This window comes from Leuresthes tenuis, unplaced genomic scaffold (genome assembly GCF_036924035.1).
Source record: "Leuresthes tenuis unplaced genomic scaffold, fLeuTen1.0.hap1 SCAF_12, whole genome shotgun sequence".
In the NCBI taxonomy this organism is placed as follows: domain Eukaryota; kingdom Metazoa; phylum Chordata; class Actinopteri; order Atheriniformes; family Atherinopsidae; genus Leuresthes; species Leuresthes tenuis.
In genome coordinates this window covers 26,698,277-26,721,175 of record NW_027325366.1, presented here as the reverse complement: position 1 = coordinate 26,721,175, position 22,899 = coordinate 26,698,277, and the positions used below count along the sequence as shown (strand labels likewise).

General features: G+C 37.5%; 1 protein-coding gene across 15 annotated transcripts in view; it reads right to left on the bottom strand.

Annotated features, from left to right (window-relative positions):
* stxbp5l (syntaxin binding protein 5L) overlaps nt 1-22,899 on the bottom strand; it is a 123,079-nt gene that overhangs the window by 45,996 nt on the left and 54,184 nt on the right. For all 15 annotated transcript variants that reach the window (XM_072397310.1, XM_072397309.1, XM_072397311.1 and 12 more), the window contains exons 3-6: nt 18,688-18,769; nt 12,489-12,589; nt 6,828-6,962; nt 819-882 (exon numbers count right to left, since the gene is read on the bottom strand). In XM_072397310.1, the coding sequence (XP_072253411.1) occupies nt 819-882; nt 6,828-6,962; nt 12,489-12,589; nt 18,688-18,769 (382 nt within the window). The remainder of the gene's footprint in view (nt 1-818; nt 883-6,827; nt 6,963-12,488; nt 12,590-18,687; nt 18,770-22,899) is intronic.

The window sequence follows — 22,899 nt, the reverse complement described above, 5'->3', positions numbered from 1 at the left end:
GTCATTTTATCAAACGTGAAATTGAGAATCTTATTCATCATTTACAATATCAACACCTAGGATGTCATCATCCATGGATTCTTGGCTTTTAATAGCTTTTTCAAGCATACGTGAATAGTCAAAGATATGTTAAAGAGTGATGGACTGATAAAAACCCTGTATAGCTCCATAATAGTAATACAGCCGTTTGGATGTTTATCTTTTTAAAAAAATTAAAGACTACAAAATACTAGAAATAATGAATCTAAGATAACTTCTTAGTTTGGGTCCTTTGTGGTATTAAAGTGTTTATTAAACTTTTCATGATAGTGTCATTTTACCTTGTGAGGCAAATGGATCTTGAAAAGAAATCTATGTATCTATCAGCAACATATATGCATCTTATTTATTCATTAATTTATTTTTTTTCTGCAGTATGCAGCTGCAAACTCATGTCTCGCATTTGTATCTGGACAATTTGTCATGTCTACTTTCATCCGAGAGTGGCAACATCCATTCAGAAAATCATTATGCAACAATCTTTCTTTATTGTTATAACCGCCACCTGTCAATTCTGCCTCCAGTTTGATAAAGCTCAGACTCAGAAAACTCTTTTTAAATTAGCAGTGTGGCAAGTTCCTCATATTCTGCCAAATAGAAAAGTAGAGTGACGCAGAAATGAAAAATAAAAGCAGGAATTGAGTATTTAGTATGGAGGAACTGCTCGTCAGAGCAGTTGGATAAGGAGAGTGCCTCCATGCTGTAGAGTGTTTAACATCAGAGGTTATGTGAAAGGAGAACTGAGAGGTGTTGGGTGCTTCTTGTATCTGCCCACTCACCTTGCCTTCGTCCTTTGGGCTGTCACTCAGATGAACTACAGGTCCTGGGTGAGTTTTAGTTGATCTGTGATGAGAAGGAAAGATGAGAGAGGTGGAAAACACAATTATATACTGTAACACTGTGAAACAATAGTGCAAGAAGACGTCTAGATCTTGTTCAGAGTCAAGAAATAAAAGGGTTTCACTCTACCCACACAAACAACTGACTGCTCAGATCACAAATATACTGAAACAAAACATTGCGGTTACACAGTGTGACATTTATCGACAATATGTGGAGGAAAACATAACCCATCAAATGCATTTACACAGGTTAGCAGGGATCAAAAGCAGCCGTTGAACTATGTATACGGTTTAAAAGGTGTTTATGTTATAAAGGTAATGTCATTTTTAATGTAACTGTAAGTTTCCAGTCATAACAACTCTGCTGACATTTAGATATTTGGTAAAGCATCCTTTTTTTTGCAATGGTAAGAAATGTACAATTTCTTTGAAGAACTATTTGTCAATAAATGCGGCACAGAGTCGTGCAATTTAGAAAAACCTGGAGAGGAATCTTTTGTGCACATCAAGAGAAAGCTTGTTCTGCTAATGATAAAGTGAAGTCTTGGGATGAACCTTGATTGAAAGGGAGTGTAGTTTGTATTTCATTCATATTTTGCATATCATTTAATCAAATTTCAGTTTGGTATTAAATTGGTAATAATGGGATGCTATTCTGATACTTGATATATAATTATTGGTTAATTATCATGTAATCACCAAATAATAACAAAGTAATAGCCTGTTAAAGGGAACATTGGTAGTCAGTTACTGTTACTGGGTAATCAGGGGCCGAAAACTAAGGGTAATAAGAACTGCCATTCTCTTTTAATTCAGAACTAATCCCCAGCAAAAAATAACTCCAGCTGCCACCGAGCATGTCAACATTGCATGTGAAATGTGACCTGAAGCAAGGTGTGACTGGCGTGTGCTGATAGAACAATTTAGCTATGCCTTCTGCTGGAGAATGATAAAAACATGAAAACATGATGAGCTCTAAACACCTTTATATTGTCAGGTTAAGGAGTGATAAGCCAAGGTATCACCCAAGAGTCTGAAGTGCGCATTATCTGTCCAGTCAGTGCAGTACTGTACTGACTGCCAAAGGTTAAATCCTGTCACACAAACCATCCGGATCAAAAAACAAAAGCTGAAATATACTTTTTTATTTATCACATACATGTGCTTTTGCCCTTGGACCTTTTGTTGCACATCTTGAAATCCACACAGTTCAAACACACACAGAGAGAGAAGCACTTGCCATTGATGACACAGAACTTGAAGTTCTCTCACAGTTTATGTGTTTAAAAAAAAGTGTTCCACGCTCCCACGCTCATTGAATTTTAGATGGCCATGGCCAAGGGCAAAGGCTTGTTATTTCATGTTGAATCAAATCCTTCGAATTATCGAGACAGATTTTAGAAGTTGAGGTAAGTTGCTGATGACTTTGTAACTTTGTGAAAAATATTCTCCTGGAGCTGACAAGGCTTGTCTTTGAACCCTACTGAAAGCCAGTCAGAAAGCTTAAAGAAAAAATGAATACACTAATGAAACTGTTTGCTGATGTGGGATTAAAGCACATACTCTAAAAATGATGAGGCAAATAGCAGACTGTAGACAGTATTTCACCTTTTAATAATACAGACTGAACTGACTTTAAAAAAAAAGAAAAAAAAAACTTGATCATATTTTCTGATTATATTAGGTATCGTCACTTTCTTTATTTGAGTGATGATACCTAAGATAACACACCTACAGCTTGTTTGGGACCTTTTCGACTTACCAAATACTCTATTGTGCACCACACATCTGGTCAGATGTGTAGATCCCTAATTTCTACACTGGAAAAACTCCCAAAGCAAAGCATGAAAGCATATAAAAGTCTGATTTGCCTGGTTGCACTTCGAAGGGTTTTTTTCAACAAAATTACAGCAGTGAATTCCCAAACTGACCTTCTGGTTTTATACAGAGAGATTCATAGAAACAACTTATATTTTTTCTAAGCTTTTGGAATGAAAACTGTATGTATGGATAAAATATAGTGTAGGATCTGCTGTGAAGCCAAAACTGTATGTGAGCAGAGTTCTGACTTGTGAGACAGTAAAAATGATTGGGGGCACGCTTACTGCTTATTTATCCTGGTCTGTAATAATCATTGGGTAAACACTTGACTTGTGAACATGGGGATCAGGATTCCAGTTTCACTTTACATCTCCTCTGAAGAGTGGTCGTCTTTTTTTTATGTCTTGTTTACCGGACTGGTCATAAAGCATGTCCAGGATCATAACATAAATCCAGTTCACTGACAAATTAAAAAGAAATATCTCACTAGATTTCTGGGGATGTGATCACCACAATCATTTTTAGATTATGATGGTTTCTGTGGTGCAAGGACAGCAGACTTGATTTGATTCTGTGCGTCTACAGTCATGTAATGACATATCTTAATTTACAGCTGATTAAATCAGTCTGTCTAAAAGCATTCTTTAAAAGTAATGGTTTTAAAGCAATGATGCTACCTAAACATAACAATGACACTGGCAACTGTACATGGCTCGGGGATCTGAAGCCTGGCTAGTGTCCCAGGTTTTTTCAGTGGAGGAAAGACTAGAAATAAGCTTTAACGCATACTCTTCTGTAGAGTCAGGGAAGTGAGAATAAAGGGGTGAATGAATTAATCTGTAAGAAAAACCCAGAGGAATCAGAGCTTTTTCTCTTTTCTTTTTTTTTCATGAGAGCACAAAGACAAATGCAAAGTCGAGCTCGAGCAGGACCAGGGAAGCCATAGCAACCCATCATAGTTAGAAAAGGGTAAATAATCAGCTCGACAGCTGAAAAAGAGCGAAGCAGGGCAGAAAATAACAAGTCAGTTGCAGAGATGCCAAGGACACGATACACTTGTGGCTTTGTATGACATCTCCTAAACATCTGCGATATCTGAAGCATTCAAAATTTAAATGTTAAATGGAATGACAACTCACAGAATAACGTATGTTGTGGTAATGTTATTTTGCTTTTCCCTTTGCTTTGTCACTCATATGTTGGGGGCAACATTCTGAGAGTACAAGCTTAGCCAGCAAGGAGAGGACTTTGCTACTGGAGAATGGAATATATTTTCATGTGTGGCTTCACACTGATCATAACCCTAACTCTGTCATGCATTTTGAGACATTCTGTAGCATGTGAGCCTTTTTTTTTGATAACTCATTCTATGAAAATAAAAAAATTATTGGATCAGGAAGTCGCTATCCTACAAGCAGAAAGTTAAACCTTGATTACGTTAAGCGCAGCGTAAACACAGTTCTGCTCATCAGGAAGCTCTGTGAACTGCATCATAGAGTGCACCGGGCTGCTATGTTTTCCAATTTCTCCTTGCATCTCATTCTTATATCTCATTCTGGTGTGAATCTCCCGAAGATGAAATTGGGCATTAAATATGTTGCAAACCCATCTGAATTTCAATGAGAGCCGAGCCCTTAAATTTGGCTGCAGCAGCCCCTGTGGAATAGTTGCTATAAGAAATGATTTTCATAAGAGAGCACCTTTGCTTTGCATTAAATACCCAGATGCATTCAATCTGTGAATGGCTATCACACAAACAAAAGAGATTTGCAAGTACACTCACTGCTCAAACCTATCTGATTAGGTGGATGATATCTCCTTTGCTCACAAAATAATCCACAGTCAAAAAAACACTAAATCCTTCCTCATCCTTATTTATGTTGTGTGGAAAACATTCCCTGACAAACAATGCATTTCTCCAGTCCCCCAGTGTGTTGATAAGAGAATATTCTTTCTCCTCTGGTTCAACTTCTCATGAACTCTCCTTAAGAAAGGTACAGAGTGCTGACAGATGGAAAATGTAGAATATATTACAGTGTATGCTCAAACAGATCATGATATAGGGGGCATAAAAATCCTTTGTTGAGGTGGTTGTACGCTTTCCTGCTAAAATCAGAATAGCAAGGTTGTGATACCATGTTCTTAATTCGGCTTTAGTTTTACAGGCCATATCTGTCCTATATTTAATTATATGGTATCTAAAGCCATATCTGTCCTATTACAGTATCCACAATGTCCTTTCTTGCCTTAGAACATGTCTGCCTGTTTCATTGCTTTTGTATGTGCAGTTAATATTAGCACAATGCTTTAAAAGCCTATTTGACAATGCCACCACTGCATTTTATTTTATCTACCAGTTAAGTAGATTAATTTTCCCTTAAAAGTCCAACTTGAACTTTGAAGTGGACTCTGTTTCGGCATTTCTTGTTTGATTTTGAAGGATTTTGTTCAGTTTGACTTTGACCTATTGCCAGATTTTCTCTGTAGTTTGGGTTTTTGGTTGCATTGCTGACTGCCTGTCTGAGTTTGACCCTTCAATCAGCATTTAACCTCGGATGCTAGACTGTTCTTTGTTTTGCCTGATAAAACAGCTTTTTATCCTGTCAGCCTCTGTCACAATGCATAATGTCATCTTAAGCCTCAGCTGTTTGTTTTTTTAATAGTGCTTATGAAATACAGTGAACTTGGCATTTTGTTCTCAGTAGGTTGCACTTTTTATTTTCTTGGCTACAAAATATTGGAATACTTGATATCTTGATTTCAAGGGAGTAAATGGTCAGAGTAAAAAACAGATATTTGAGAATTCATCTGAATAAAATCCAAGTGGACATGAGCACATCTTAAGCAGAAAAAGCCAAATATGACTAGAGTTAGAAAAATGTTATGACATGTGTTGTCAGTCTGTATCCCTGCTTTACCTTTCCCTTGGCGGTCTACATACAACCATTTCTAAAAAAAACACTTATGTACAGTAAACAACAGTAAGTTCTTTGATAGCAACTAATGGAAAATTTGGACAAAGCTTGGATTTTGTTATAAGGCATGTCTGCTCGGTTCTTAATAGGAGTATTTGCGAATGTTTACGCACTGGTCCTACGAAAACAAATTGTTGCCACTGAGACGTTTGAACAGACTGGCAGACAGGCCTCCCCACAGATACACATCAGTGTTAAAACTGCTCATCATAGTTTGGGCTGTCACAAGACAACAAGATGGCTTGGTAAAAGAGTGACTTATGACTGACACTGCAGCGGGTAACTTGTCAGGGTAACACCAGAAGAGTGGCGCGTAGGTGGGTGGAACCAAGAAAAATTGGCATACAATGCCACTGAGCACCATTTGTGTACTTGGGGGTGCTTCAAGTTGTCAATCTGCTGTATATGTCGGCTGTGCAGTCTATACAGTCAGGCATGCACAAACAAATTTGCATGTCAAATGAATAAAGGCTCAGATTAATAAGACAGATTTTTAAATCCTTTATAATTATGTAAAATATTTGAAAAATGTTTGACAGTAGCAGTTATTTAGCTTGGTTTTCCTAAAGAATGTCCAATGTTAGTGTTTATAGGACATATGAAGTGAAAAAAGCAACATCATGTATCATGACCTCTGGGTTTTCTTGAGTTTTGGCTTATGTTGGTTGTTTCGGTTTCTGGGGGTTTGATGTCTCGTTTTTAACTGATTTACACTTAGCTATTATTGGCTGACGTTCTTGTTTTATCTTGCGGAGCCTTATTTCCCGTGCATTCCATTTTGTCTGTTTTTAAAACATTTTATTTATGTAATTATCTCTAAATTTTCTCAGCTGGAGCAACGTGTTACCACCTGGTCTCATAGTTCACCTAAAATAATTAATTTTATGATCACTCCTCTCATTATACATCTTCGTTATAATAGTTCTTTGCCATATGCTTCTTGTAGCATCCCTTTCCTTACGCAGTCGGCAGTTTCCCTCCCCTTATGCAGTTTCTTGTTTGGTTTAATTTTCTTGGATTCCCTGCTTTGACAGTGCCTTTAGTTTGCTTTAAAAAAAGTTTGGCTAATAGAGTGCACATTTACTGTCTGTTGAGTCCAGAGTTTGGGTCATTCTGTTAATTCTTAGTGTTTGCAACATGGGATACTCACAGTTCTATGGCCTTGTTCCACATGATTACATATCCAGACAAAATGAAGGACTCGATGTTGACAATGTGTGTGTTTCCACGCTCCGTTCCCACATAGAGCCATTTACTCTGAAAGGGCAGATGACAAAACGTGATCCTGGAGAACAAAGAAGCAAAAAGACTGAGTGTGAATATCAATGTCTCAAAGAAGTTTCTGCTTCAATTTGTATCAACAATGAGGAATGAGTTTCTGCGCAGTTTGAATAGTACATTGCATTCTTGCATTTTGTATGCACATTGATCCACATCTCCTGGAGCATCATCTCTGAAGACACAATTGTACTATCAAAAAGTCTACAAGACTTGACAGATAACCATTCTAAATCAAATCCTTATAAAATAATAAAAAAAAAAGAATAAAACAGGAAAGGATTTTAAAATGAATCTCAAATAGAAATTGCTGAGCACCACACACTCCAATCATTCCACAAAGTTCTTCAGTCAAGACAACCAAACAGGCTGTTTGTTCAAATCCTTAAACAATTATTCATAATGATATTATCTTAGCTACTGCCTTAGCTCTTTGCCACTTTGCTGGTTGCCTTGGCTACACTTCAATCCCAAAACATGATATCAGGAAAGATTCTCACTTCTTAATTTGGTTTAGGCAATAAAATCACTTGTTTAAAGATCAAAACCACTTGATTAAGGCTGGAAAACATCATGATTAGGATTAAAATGTATTATTTATTTTATGCCCCATTTTGAGAGTTGCTTTCTCAATCAGTGGATTTTTCATATTTTTTTTCATCTTAACATAGATCATTATTGCTTTTATGAAGAAACATCCCATGGAGTCATTTGGGGACATGCTGAGGACAGTCACAATCGACCACATTAACATGAGGTGGGAGCCAGATCTTTACTGGAAAGTGGTTACATCTGCATTCGGCGTTTTCTGTTACCTGCTTAGCAATGATGGCAACATTTGTAACTTTCAGTATGTAAACATTGTACAGTACAGAAAATGTCACAGTTAGAAACACAATCTTAGGTTCATTTCCATTCTTCACAGACGTCATACCATGATTCATTCACAGAGGCCATACCTTGACTCATTTAGTGTCAGCATTAATTTAGAACACTGTCTGTTTTTCTCCACAATGCAACACCTGCACATTAATGTTACTGCCCACCCTCACTCCTCCTGCTCTTTATGTTGTCAGCTCTGCTTCTCTCCTTATTCTATTCTACCTGGAAGCTTGCTCTAAGCTAGTATATAGCAAATACCCAGAGCCCTTCAAAACAGAATGGAAACATGAGCTGCATCTGTTGCATTTCACACTAGCATATCAAAAAAGGTGGGCCAACCTTTCACACATACCAACTCCACCTCTGTTCAAACCTAAAAGGTCCAAAATCTTAACTGTTAAATTCTGAACTTTTTTCTTACACTTTTACATTTTACATGGCCTTTACAAAGTTATGACAAATTTGTGCATAGCGACCTACAGTGGGCGCATAGTAGAACTAAGTAGTCCATTGTTATGTAACTTTTAAACACCTATGACTTATTTATTACATGACTTTCATACTTTCTTCATTAGGACCTCATATCACCCTAATATAGACCTCTCTTGCATATGTTGTGAATTATGATGACATATAAAAAGAATATTAATATAACAAGCTGCTGAAGCAGTTATTATTCTGCCATTGGCTTGTATCATCCTCACTACGCTATAAAGATCAGCACCCAGTAAGTCATTTGTCCTTACCGATTACCTTATAGTGGTAGGGGGTTAGGAAGGGATCATTGGGCTCCAGCCCAACAACCACTCACACTGCAAGCAGCAGGTTTATTAGATAGAAGACAAATGAGAGGGCAATTCAATAAGGACTTTAAGGTCTTTAGGAGATGCTAATATTCAGCCTGTCAAGGGGGCAGCAATGCTATTCATGTAACAGAGCATTATGCAGTCCTCTGCCTTTCATAACATGCATTTAGTTCTGCCAGAAAACATGTAATTGTTACATTTGCTCACATTTCCAAAATGTAACGGTGTCAAAATCTAAAAATATGTAAACATGTACATTAATCCAAACCAAGTATTTCATATGCTAAACTCTAAGTAAATGCTAATGAGAGCAGAGTGGAAAAGTAAGGTAAAAGGAAGAGGGAGGGAAGTAGAGGAAGTGGAAAGTGAAGGTCATCTCAAAGGAACACATATGAAATAGGACATCAACATGCTGATGAATAAAGATCTAAGCTACATGTGTATAGAACAGAGAAAGGAAAATGTTTAAGCCTCTCTTTTTGAAACTGCCCCTAAAGGAATATATATGTGATAAACTATAGAACAAAAGATGTAAAAGATGTGTAAAGATGTCTATTATTTTTAAATTAAGGACGTTCTGATGAGAGGTGTGAAGGTAACCATTTTGGAGAGGTTTCATGTTTGTGGTTGTCAGTTCTTTTTGTGGGTTTGGGTTGGCATTAGCTTGTTGACATGTGTATAACCACTTTCACGCCACAAAACTGACAGCAGACACTTTAGGTGCGATCACACAGTAGTTTGCTGTAATGACATTAGACAGGGTATTCTGCCATGTTATGTATAAGATTCCAAAGGCACTTTGAACTTTGCAGGAAGAGGTGAACAACATGTTTTCAATAAGTTGAAAAGCACAATACCTACAAGTCATTGCTGTTCACTTGAACTCCAAACTAAAAAAGAGAGGAAAAAAGGGGGGGGGGGCTTGCTTAAGAGTTTAGTTATATATTGTTATGGTAATTAGTAGGCAGGTACTGAAATGCACCAAGAAATGGAACACTGCATATCCATTTTACATCCATTTAAAAAAAAAAAAGATCATTACATATACTGGTACTTTATATTCCACAGAAAGAAAAGACAAGGTTTATACATCTGTTGAACCAACCTCCATCATTGTACAATATAATTACCTATCCAATAGCATAACAGGAAGCTAAATTTAGCTGCCATTTGACAAGCCTTTGCAATGCCAACTGAGGAACAAATATCCTTTATGGAGTCAACAGATGTAGAGATTTATTTAATTGGTGGCATCATTCAGGGAATTGGCAACTTTTCAATCTGCTCCGCGTGACTCATGACAACTGCGAAAAGAATTCCACAATGACTCACTGTATCATTAAACAACAGACTTGTTGTTCAATGATGACTACATTAGCTCAAATGACTTATTTTAATTTGTAGAATACCACAGTATCTGTCAAATGTGTCATGTATCATGAAATGCTTTTTGTTTGGACTCTCCTAAAATTCTTTTGACGACAGCACGCCAGTCAAGGGAGAGTGGCAGCTGCTGAGAGCTGCTGGCTGACAGCTGTCACAAAACAATTCTTCATACATTTATGTTGTGGGATCCTGATGGGATGTTCGGGTGTTAATTGTCAGAGGTTCAGCCCAGAGACACAGAGCTAAATGGAAAAGCACTGCTCTGCTTCTGATGGATGAGTCACAAAACACTTTTTACCTCTTGTCTTAGAGGATGACTCACTGCTCCTCCGCTGTGAGCAAGTGGCTCTGCCTCCTACCTGTTTCCACCAGGTAGAAAGCAATGAAAGAGGTTTTCAACACCTGTGAATCAAAGAATTTCTGAAAACATTTACTCCTGTGTTTTTTTACAGGCTTCATCTACGTATCACATATTGATCAGAGCTATGAGTCTAAAAATGATCTCAAAAGGTTTACAGTGACAGGTATGTGCCGTTTACTGCAGTGTATTTATGTAAAGAGGTCATCAGAGCAGCCAAAGTAATGGAACTGAGATGGAGGAAATCTTTACATTTTGAAATAGCCAAAAACGTAAATGAACACACTGCTCTATAACTTCAAAATGTATATATTGGGTTTAATTCTAAAATTGTGAAATACTGTGAGACTGTGAGCTGCAACCACAGTATTTGCTCAGTATTTCAAATGAGCAGTTGCAGCTGTCCAGCTACTAGCAACATCCAGTTCTATGAACAAACTTAATTAAATGTTAAATATTCCTGCAGTATTTACACAACTGCTATGTGGTCTCAACTAGAGAAGCTGCAAAATGATTGAATTTAGTTCACTAGTACCACCCCTCATAACTGATGCTGAAATTTCCTAGCTCTTACTTGTATTTGAAGGTAACACTAAAACTGATGCTGTAACCCTCTTTTTGTTAAACACAAACATTATGGCAGAGGAATAAAAGTTGTGCTTAAAGTGTTTTTGCAGTCATGTTGCATTCAATTAAATTCAGTAGAGATACAGTTATATTCATCCGAGGTCCTTGCCCATGACATGTGAATAGAAATCTGAATGATTCACTGGAATCAAAAGAATGTTTTTGCAGAAAGTCAAAAAATGTGAAAAGAAATTATAAATAAAAAGCAAACGTGTCACATACTGTCCCAGGCTTATGCTATGTAGATGCTCTCTGTGTAGAAGTTAGACAGGAATCTAGGTATTTGTAATCAATGTAAGTCAAAGTAGTTGCTGCTGTTGTGAAGTGAGTCTCTTTTGCCCAGAGCCAGAAGCCCCACAGGACTTCCCAAGGATGCAAGGGGTTGGGTAGGGGCAGTGATGAACTAAAAACCAGGAATTGAGGTAGCTGACTGATTTTAACATGTGGTGTTCCCTATTTTAATCTATGGAGGAGGAGAGGTGTGACATAAAAAAAATGAAGACTGATCTAATATTTGCTTTAGGCAAGAGGAGAGGCTTCAAATTTAGCCTTTGTCCCAGTTGGAGAAAAATTACCAATATTCTTAACAAGAATAAAACCAGAAAAAGCAAGCAGGAGTGTGGTACAACACATTCTCATGTCCAACTCATCACCTACTGCTTGCTGTATGGACAAGAGTGCCTAATTTTCAACACAGAAGGAACCCCTTCAATCTTAATTTCCGATGCACAGGAAAATGCTCCACAGCTGCATGATGCCAGTTCTGCAGGGACGCACAAACTGCATTAATATTAAGCGATGACAGGAAAATATAATTTGATAGTGCTGGTTTATCAAGTAACATGGATCATATAAAACTATTTCCACATTTTTAGGTGGAACTGAGTTTGTTTGTTTGGTCTGTACCAAAGTTCTGTACCAAACAGCTCTTTAGGATAGACTCCATGTACCATAATGCATCAGGCTGCCATTAGCAATATGTTGATTTGAACATTACAAGCTCTCCTACAGAATGGCAGTTTGTGAAAATAATTTGAAAGCTGGCTTTATGTGGTGTCAGGGATGAGGCACAAACAACATGCCGAAGAAACAGTTTCTTACAACCTGTGATGATTGAAGTGGACTATGTCTCAGAGTTTAAGAGCCAAAATTATTTTATGTACCACAGAAGCAAGGCAGGTTGAATGAACTTCAGAGAAGCGTGATGGGCAACCAAAGTTCAACAGAGCAACAGGGATAAAATAGCTTTTAGCTTTAACATTTACTAACCAGTTGGCTGAATTCATGAGACAGACTGAGACAGGGACAAAAGTAAGATGTAGACTGGAGGGCTCAAATCAGTGACTAGCTGTGAAAAATTTAATTCACTGATGTGACTGTCAGTCACAACGGAGTTTGTATTGAGTGTGACAGTGTGACTGTGTGTGTGCGTGGATTTGCCTGTGGTTGTTTATCAAGCTGAATCTATGTCTACCTCTCTCTGTTGAATTTGAGTGAATGCAGCACAGCCGGCCTCCTCTGGCGCAGGTTCCACAAGTGTAGCGTGTCATCTGCACAGGCTGTGACCAGCGCCCCCTAAAGGACAAATACAAAAGACATATGATAGATACATGATAATAGAGCATAATATGAGTATTATTTATTACAAAATTATTATTTTTCTTATTCTGAATTGTTGAAAGCCACATGGTCTGTTCTCATACATTTCTTATTTATTCATACATTTATTCTATAGACCTCAGGTTTCCAGTACAACTCAGAGTCCTGTCATCTGCAGAAATATTTTGATGACTGCAGATGTGGACTGTGTCACTTGCTGAAACGAAGGAACTGGGCAGAAAATGCAACACTAAGATACCCTTGAAGTTCACAGCTAGATGTTAAAAAATCTTCTGTACGTCTGTGGAAGAGAGTACACTTCTACAGCCATCTATTTTTGCCTATCAGAGCCAGAGACAAAAGAAAACAAAAAAAACCAGAACCGACAAATAGAGAAAGCTGGCTCTGTTTGGGCAGACTGCTCTGATTGACCAGAAGTTTAATAGCAAAAGCTATAACATAGTTTCTTTGGTATATAGTAGATTTTTTCATTAAAACTGCAACAATATGACTTTCCTTTGGGATCAATACAGTTTTATTCAGTTCAAAACGTCCACACTCATCCATATCTGCACAGTTTCTACATCAAAACCTAAAAAATATCAGTTCAGTCAGCATAAATTTCAGCAACACCACTATTAACCCTCCTATTACATTTGGGGTCAATTTGACCCCATTCAATGGTTAACGTCTCTAAATAAATCATTGACATAAATTTGTTTTGCTTCCTATTTCATGACTTTTCCTAATCTATTAGGGACAACTGGGTAAACATAAAATTAACAAGAAGATATGTTTTCAATTTCCTGTACACAACTTGTACGCATCGGTGTTCTTCAGGGTCAATTTGACCCTAAGCTGTTTTTCACCGTGTAAAACATATAAGAAACATCACCATGTTACGCACATTGGTTCTGGTTGTTTTGGATGATATTGAGGTCACTATAACAAACAGTTGTAACAAACATATTTCAGCCTCTGTCTTGCAGGAACCAACCTTGATTTGCTCAGACTCTATCTCAGCTGCAAATGGTGGGGGCGGGAACTTATGGTTCCTGTGAAGACATTGATAGTCCACACAACATGAGGGGTGGAGCAAACTTATAAAAGCTTGGGGAGAGTTGGGAAGACTTGGATGTAACCCACTTGCAAGCCAACACTGGGTTGCTCATTTTGGCCAGAGTGTACAAGTCAAAAAGTGGAGCAACAGCAAGCCTTTGGGCTGCTGAAACTGGAAGGGCAATATTTCCAGCCGCGATGTTTCTTACTATTCTTGATAATAGAAATAGTTTTTCATTCCAAATAATATAGATATAAAAAATATGTACTTAGACATAATATAAAGCCTTTAAAACACCAAAAATATATCTCTTTCCAATTTTAGGTCAATCAGTGAGATTTTAATGGTGATCTGCATATTTCGCCAGAGTCGCAACCAGGTATTCTGGATGTATCAGGGGAGGGGGGGTGTATTCTAATTTATTTAAAGGGCTAGTCAACAAACAAACATAAAGTACCTGACACTCAAACTTGGGAAACAATATTAACTCTAATTTTCTGAAGGTTTAAGTTGCTGGGGTCAAATTGACAGGTTACAGGATGATTAAATACAATAAACTGAATAAACTGATCTGATTTTGTGTTCTCACACTGTTTTGGCTGTGCAATAACACACCATATATGAAATGAATATGAGAGAAAAACGACAAATCATTTTGGTAAAAACATTTCAAACTTCTGAGGAAAATTGTAATTACAGTTAATTTCCCTTTGAGGCTTTGCTACCAGGGCGTCACCAAAGCCCAGGGAGAATTAGCTTTAGATTACAAACCTAATCATGGGATTACAGCCTGTAATGCACTGCGGACTGCTTTCCACTCATTTGCATACTGGTGTTATTTTCCACTTACTTGCCAAATCCTTCACTCAACAAAGAAAAAAGAAACCCAACAATAATTTGCTGCGGTTCAAAACCTTGATGTGATTTTTTTTCTCTCCTGAAAATTCAAAGAGTTAAGAGTTAAAGGATAAAAGTAATATTTGCTGTGCAAACTACTTATCTGAGGATTGTGTATGACAGGATGACCCACACTACAATCTTACAAGTTCTTCATAAAAAGAGAAAAATACCAGAATGTGAAACATGCTTACAACTATAAATAAATACCTGTGAAAAAAGGAATCTGAGCATTTTCCACTCACTGCCCTATCACCAAACAGATAAAAGGTCATAATGCAGCTCATGCATTTTAAAGATGAGCAGCGGGGGATGGGCTGATAATTACTTCATATGTGAAGGAAATTAGAACGTCTGACATCCTCTATTCCTTTTAATTTTCTAATCTTACCTTACTGAGAGCCTCCTTTCAGTTTGAATCGTTTCAATCTTATCATGTAATACAATTGCTTTCCATAGGGGATTAAAACCGATTTATGCTGATGGAATTATGAGTTTCCCATTCATTTGAGCTCCATTTTGCTCAATGCTCAAAGCAGCAGTTAGACATTTCATTCTGTAAAGTTTCCCACCTGAGCAAACATTCTCAAAAAGGGAACTCTTTGTAGAGTAGGGTCCCGCATCTTCAGAGGTCATATCTCATGCAAAGCTCATTTACACAAACGTGTTTGAAAACGTTCTGAGTCATTATTTCTATCTAATGGCAGCGGCACATTTTTACTTTCAAATTTTTTTTGTCTTAACTTGCTGATGATGATGTTTCTCAATCATTAGTTAGGTGGCCCATAATCAACCTACATTTTAATGTCTTGCCAGCTAATTAGCCCTCGCAATAAAATGAGATTCATTACGTTAGGCAGCATTTCCTTAGTTGCTGCATTATTGTTGTGTTGTCATTATACAGTCCAGTCCAGTCCAGTCCAGTTTTTTTTTTTTTTGGCGGGGGGAGGGGATCCCATTCTAGATCCACTGGGAAGCAGATGGGAAAGATTTCGAGTAAATGTTTCTATATGTCAACTGATAAGGTGATTTTGACAAAATGCAAAAGGAGGAATTTGAGTGACAGTGGAATGAAGCACCCAGACAGTTTAGGGTGTGCATGAGATTGATAAGCAAGAAATCCAAATTTGGTTGTATTTACTGCCAACCAGAGGACCGTCAACAAGAAAAGTCAAGGCTTCATCCTTATTCTGAAAGGGTGAAGCTGATTACATATTCAGTTTTAGAAAAAGGGCTTTTGTGCTATTTTTCACACTTTAGAAGATTTTTTTACTGAGAAAGCATTCTATATGCTCTACATTTTTAAAATAGCTCTAACATGTGATATGCGCCTCTCTGTTACAGAATCTTCATCACATATGATGGGAAAATAATGAAGTATGCTGACATCTGCTTTAATTTTAAAAAAGTATGCCGCTATAGGACCATTTTTCTTTTCCTTTTGGTTCTTTGAATGGGCTATGTTTGGCAACAAATTTCGAGGAAATATATTGGAAATATAACCTTCCAGTTAACTGGCGACATCACTTCTATTTGTTTTATTAATGTAAGGTATTGGAAGTAAATTGATTATGGATTATTACAAATGCTTTGTAAAGTTTGAAAGTGCTCCCTTGGTGAGTTTAAGAAAAATGGTCTTTAATGGAAAATGGAAGCATCAAGATGCATCAATAATCGTTTTAATTGCATCTAGCCCTCTGATTCATAATGGAATCGTCAGCTGCCTAGAGACTCCCACCTCAACAATTATTATTTTTCAATGACGGGAAAATAGCGAGTAAGAGGCTTATGATGTTGACATGTTATAATATAATGAGCATATAATAATCTTGAAAACTAGACATGAAAAGTTGAATTGTGTGGTTCAATTATAGATTTTCTTAATGCATGCACTCAGGCTGTTGTGAGAAGAGGCCTCTTTTGTTTGTCTGTACATCTAATGAGTTCATTTGTAAAAGCAGCAATCAAATATGCACAAACAAAACTTTTTGAGTGGCACACAACTAAACATGCATACTGATTCACTCAAATACAGGTGCTTGATTTTACAAATGTTGAACCTAAATGCACTTCAAGTATGCAAGCTCTCAACTACACACGCACTAATACACTCTTCCACAAACATTTGGATGCTTAGACTCTTACGCACATAGTTACACCCACATACAAAGTCGATACCTGTCACAAACACATGAACCCCTCTTCAAGCCCATCCACCTCCATTTGCCACAGACAGATCACAAGTAGTGTCAGTGAGTGATGGAGAAGTGGGCTGAAAGAGCCAGTGGGCTTAAAAAGAAATAGACTAGGGAAAGATGTGAAAGCAAAAAGAGGGAGGAGGAAAGATTATCGCAAGATAAAAGAGAAGAGAGAAGAGAAGCAGCTTTATGTTCCAGACCTGTGTGACCCGGCTGTTACTCCTTCACTAACATGAGAGCCATTTTTCCCCCTAATACACCTACAGTATTTTGTTAGCACGCACAAAAAAGGGCATTAAACCACTGTTAAAGTTCTAGAATACTTCACAGAGTTTAGCGCCATGTGTGAGCCCACACTGTACTGGTCTATAAATAACAAAAAGGACCAGTAAGGGAAAATGAAAAGGGCAGAAAAGAGTAGCTCCTTCAGCGAGTACTAATCATAAGGATTTTCTCATCACAACCATAACATATAGAGTTCTGACTTCTGGGATTCCCTAGCAAAAGGAATTTGTTTTTACACATGCGAATCAAATAAAATTGCAGGTCTCTTTATCTTAAATTCCTCCAAACAGTGCTTCTAGATTTCACACAGAAAACATTTTCCAGCGGGTGTGAGCTTTTCTACTAACACAAATTTAGGCTTCTCCTCAGTGATATTGATTCTTAGCTAATGTTCCCCATTAAGCATACACCATATAAACCAATGAGCCAAACCATTAAGACCTTTCACAGATGAAGTGAATGCCATTGATTGATTCAAAGCACAATGGGGCACATTGTGGGCACAAGGTCTGGGTTAAGTAAAGAGAAAAGTTGATTTTCATGGTCAGTGTTTCCAATGTTTGCCTAGCAAGGCAGATCCCAACTGAATTTGTCTTGTTGGCCCTGATATGGCCCATCATTCTGGCAGCTAGAATTGTGTTCGTGTTACCACAGTCAACACCAAACAGAAGTATTTGGAAGTACTCCTGACTTAACAATGGAAATAGCTAATGCTACTGCAGATAAACAATTAAGTAACACTGCTTAAAGGGATTCTGTTCTTGTTTATTTAGTGGGGTTGTGTAAAGTACTTATCAGCTTCTCACCTGAAGCAGACAGTCACTGATCAGTCTGTCAGGATTTATGTTAGACTTGTTGGAATGCTTGAGGCTAGGAATTTTTTTGCAAAGGTTTAAAATATAGTACGTGTTTGTGCTTTTATGAGAGCTTCACTCATTTGTGCTGTCCAGTAGTTGCTATTAGAAAGGTAGAACTGTCAGTCAGAGTCGAACACCAGTACCACACATACTGACCAGTCACCATGCATGCAATGACACTGAGCAACAGACATTTTTTGATCAGTGAAAGAAAATAACTGTTTGATGCCAAAGTAAGACTGTAAAAAAAAGTTGAGAAATCCAAAAACACTATGGACTGCGATACAATTTTTGAAGTTTGAATTGTTTAAGATGGTAAAAATGAGCTTGATTTGAAGAGAGATCCAACCACTGTTTTTATTGGTGAGAAACTGGCTGCTAAATAAAAATGTTTAAAAAAGTCCTGTTATGTTAAACTTGTGAATATATGTGGAAACTCTTACAATAGTTGTACAGAACTACACAAACTTTGTGTACTCTAACATCAATAACAAATTAAAAAAGCGATTTAATGTAACTAGTTAGTTAAATATCGTTAAATTCCACTTGACTTCTAGTAGTTTAAATAAACTGTCATCCAGAAACTAGTTTTTGGGAGGTAAACAATCAAATCATCAGTAAAACATAAAAAAGCCCAAACAGACAGAAAACCCTTTTTTTTCTCGGGGTTTGATTTTGTAAGTTCATGAACTTAGCATGTAAGGTTTCAACAGTGTTACAAGAAAGAGAACATTTAAAAGTCACATCTTCATGAAAACATTGTTAAAAATTCCTTACCTCATTTATGAGAAACTGAAGCTGAAGAACGGCTGCTCCACTTTCATGCTGACAGTAGCAATCCACCCCTGGTCCTCCCAATCTGATGGCATCATGGAGTCAAGGAGGTGCACAGAGGTATAATAATGGCATTGTTAAATGTGACAAAATCAGCTTGAGTAAAGCCTGAGAAAAACAGCAGTTCTTTAGTTTCCCAGTCCTGCCTCAATTGGATTTGTAATTATATTGAAATATTAGAAGCTTTGTTTTTGTTTTTGCCGATTCAATGTAGAAATGCGTGAGCTGACAGTGTGTCTGCCCGAAACTTCTATTTTTATTTTGCACTTTGAATGAATTAAAGCTGTTTTCCACCAATCTGCCTCAGTGTGTACATTTCGATTCTGGGCCCTGTTTGAGCATATAGACGAACACTACATTTCTGTGCGTGTACAGAAAGAGCCGTTTGATCAGCAAATAAATCTACATACAGCTTATTCAGGAACATGGTATGATTACCCGAGGTAGTGGAATCCCAATGCACATCTTTCAAAGCAGGTGGAAATCAGCAGGAGGGGGAAATGACTTAATGTGAAAACAGGGCCTGGTGGATCTGACTCAGGAGCGTATTTTCAGTCAGTTTTGTTGAGAACTATACTCTATGTCGTAAAAATAACTCAACACACAGAACACAAATGACCAGTTTTGCAATGAGAAAAAAAAAAAAGTTTTTCTCTCTTGCAGTTCGTGGTATTTTTTATTTTTTGATGGTAAAATAAAAGCTACTCATCAGAGCACTTGTTTTTCAGTCTGTGGGCGTCAACATAGACTTAAATGTGGAAAATACAATAGATGTTAGTGTAAAATTGTCTTGTAGAATTAACTACTTAAAAGATAACTGTGGAAGTGCTGTTTCAAAATACCTCACATTTGTTTAAGCTGTTGTATAAAATATCTAACATGGGAGCTATTGTTTTTGGTTCTGCAATGAAGGAACATTTATATATTTTTTAATTCTCCTTCTTTTTTTATTCTGTACCTAATGTTATCATGCACATATGAACAGTAGTGTTCCATGACAAAACTTGTGGCCTGATGTGACTGGATAGCTTACCCTCCCGTTCTCCCTCAAGGGATTTGTGTCAACTTCATTTAGCATCACTGGTTACCCATTACACCTTGCAAACAGCTTAGGGCAAGGTGATTGTGTGAACCACAACGAAATATCAAATAAATCTTCAGTTGGCTGACAGTGAAAAAAAGAAGAAAAGTAAAAAAACAAACACTTGAGAGAACAAAATATTTGGAAATAAAAAAAAGCAGAGGCTGGAGAAAAGAGATTCAACTGACAGCAGGAGAAGGAAAATGTTTTGTTGATGTCGTTTTGGCAATATGTTTTCATATGCAAACACATCTTTGCAAGAGCATATCCAGCTATTCACATATAATATTATGCACCACACAATAATCAGAACGGTATTATCATTGAAAGATAAAAGCCTCGTTGCTTTTGTGTCACACAGCACTTACTGTGATTAAATGTTTTCCTATACACAATAATCCAAAGAGATGGACTGAACAAATGCATTTTTTGACAATTTCACAACATGTGATGAAGCCAACAGGGCAGAAACATACTGTCTTGCTAAACAGCCTTATCACATCGAGAGCAGCAGCACCCCTGGACTTAGATGCACTGAACTGCTGAACCAGACTGCACATCTCGGGTGCACTGAGGAGGAAAGACTGACAATTCACTCTTCAAAATACAGCCTGCAACTTTAGGCTAAAGTCAGCTTTCAAGACTTGTTTAAAAAATAATGATGAATTAAAACTAATTATATATGCACCTGCTGTTCTTAACACACTGTATGCAAAACCCCATGCCTTAGGTAGACATGTCATAGTGCACGTTGAAAAATTCTATTGTTACTTGGAGGTTTTCTTTGGTATCAGATGCCACATAGTTCAGCACTGATCATTATCGATGTGGTGAAGTCAGTCTGACTGCTCCAGATAAATAGCGTTTTGAATGATTCATTTTCATAATTTCCCCATCCCTGTCACTGTATCACATTGTCTGTCTTTCATGCACGCTGAAATCCGAGATCCTTGTCATAATTTATCAGTCAATTAACAGTTTGATCAGGAACTATGGCCGGCATCAGACACGATGCTGAGATATAAGGACTGTGCCCTTGACAAACTCAAGGTTGTTGTCAGACAGCTGTCTATGGCGTGGGTCTGCATTTGTCTCTGCTTGCACTCATTATGTATGTGTGATAGACTGAAAGTCTTGCACAGCTGGGGCTCTGCCAAGGAAGCCTAAAATAATTGTCAACGGAGATAGAGGTACCACACACATCAAACACACACACTCTGTGGATCTCCGTTCTATTGTATTCTCCTTTACATGTTAAAATGTGAATGTACTACAACCTGAGACAGCTGTGTGCAATTATATGGACGAATTTTAAACTAAACAAAGCACCCACGATGCCCCAGAAATGCATGGACTGTTGTGAACAGTCAATGTTAACTTCTATTAATATATAATATATATCTATTAATGTTTTAATTCAGGTTCTTAAAATGAAAATGAAAATAGTTGACATGAAACGTTCAGAGAAATGTTCTTTCAAATCAGAGTTTTAAAGAAGCTAGAGTGTTTTCTATTGAACTTTACTTCTGTCCTATATTTTTCATCCACTTTCACACTACTCAACTGGACTACATAAATGCAAAGGAAAAAAAAAAGGGAAAAATAAATACCAAAAGTTCAAGCTTAGTCAGACAACGGAGGCCTTTTGTGCTCAAGCACCAACAGCGAGCCACCAAACCACAAAGAAATGTCTGTTATTTGACCTGTGCCAATACAGCACACAAGCACCAGGCCTGTCCACATGAAGCAGTCAATATGTGTTTCTGCTTTGAATGCCTACACTGCAGGCAGCTTCCAGCATTCAAGGCTCAAATGAAAAACTACCCAAATGAGAGTGTGTTGCAAAGTCTCAGTCTTGGCAGCCTGAGTGTGGCTGATTGTTGCAGCTGCTTTATGTTACACAAGAGTGCACTGATGTCAAATCTTGCACAAACTACACCTGCACACGTTAGCAGTCATATCAATAATAACATCAGCAATAACAATAAATATATTTTCATTGAGACGTTATAACAGTCAGGTTTTTGTCTTAACACCCTCTTATTCTTTTGTCCTGCAGATTGAGTAAAGAGTCTCTAAGGAAAAGAAGTGGGTGTTTGTCAATCAAAACAGGCATTTTTCAGTCAGTGGGCAAAAACATGATTAACTACTCACTCTGTTTGTGTTTGTGTTAACTTTACTGAGGTGTAACTGTTCTTTATAGGAAAATAAGATTGTGAAGCAGGATAAGCTCTTCATATCATGCATAGAGAAAGCCCACATGGTATAAAATCTCTCTGCCTTTTTTGTGGTGGTTAAGGCAGATTTGTACAAATTATGAACATCTGTACCATCACAAATTCTCATGATGGCAATAGAAACGTCCCCCACAAACCTGTTCTGTTGTGGCAGAGCCTGTTAGCATTTCCGATTAAGTAGCTGGAGGACAACATAGCAGCAGAAGACTATATCCAATGGACCGTAGCAAGAGTCTGCTTAGATTTTCAAAAAAAGTTTTAAAACGTAGCTAAATGTTGCTCGATGACATGGTCCTGTAACAACAAGTTCCTGCACAGTTTAGCCAATCATGTATAGAAAGTTATTAATTCCCATCAGCTGAAAAATGCCCACTTCCATTCTTCAGAGACTTCTTACTATAACATATCAGCACTGAGTCCTTAGGGTTGAGGCCATGTTAAATCAATGCAATGAGCACCGTTAGGTGCGCTCACTAAAGGAGTCTGAGTATGTGTGTCTCTATCTGACTTTTCAAGAGCCAACTTGAAAGGCAATGGTAGACTCAAACCATCTCTGTCAGTCTACATCATTCTCTCCCCGACACGGGAGTCTTTGTGAATATCACATTCAAATTCACATCACACTCGGGGCACATCAAAACACGCAAGATGCTGTCAAAACACAAGCTGATGCTAAGGTAAAGTTCCCTCCATCCACACAGGAGACAGACACTTTTCCTACCAGCCAACAGGTGAAAATGCTGACGAAGAATGTCAAAAGCGAAATTTTCAAGAACCCAAAAGTGAAAAAAAGACAAAAAAAGTGTTAATAATGTACATTAAAACATACATTTTATC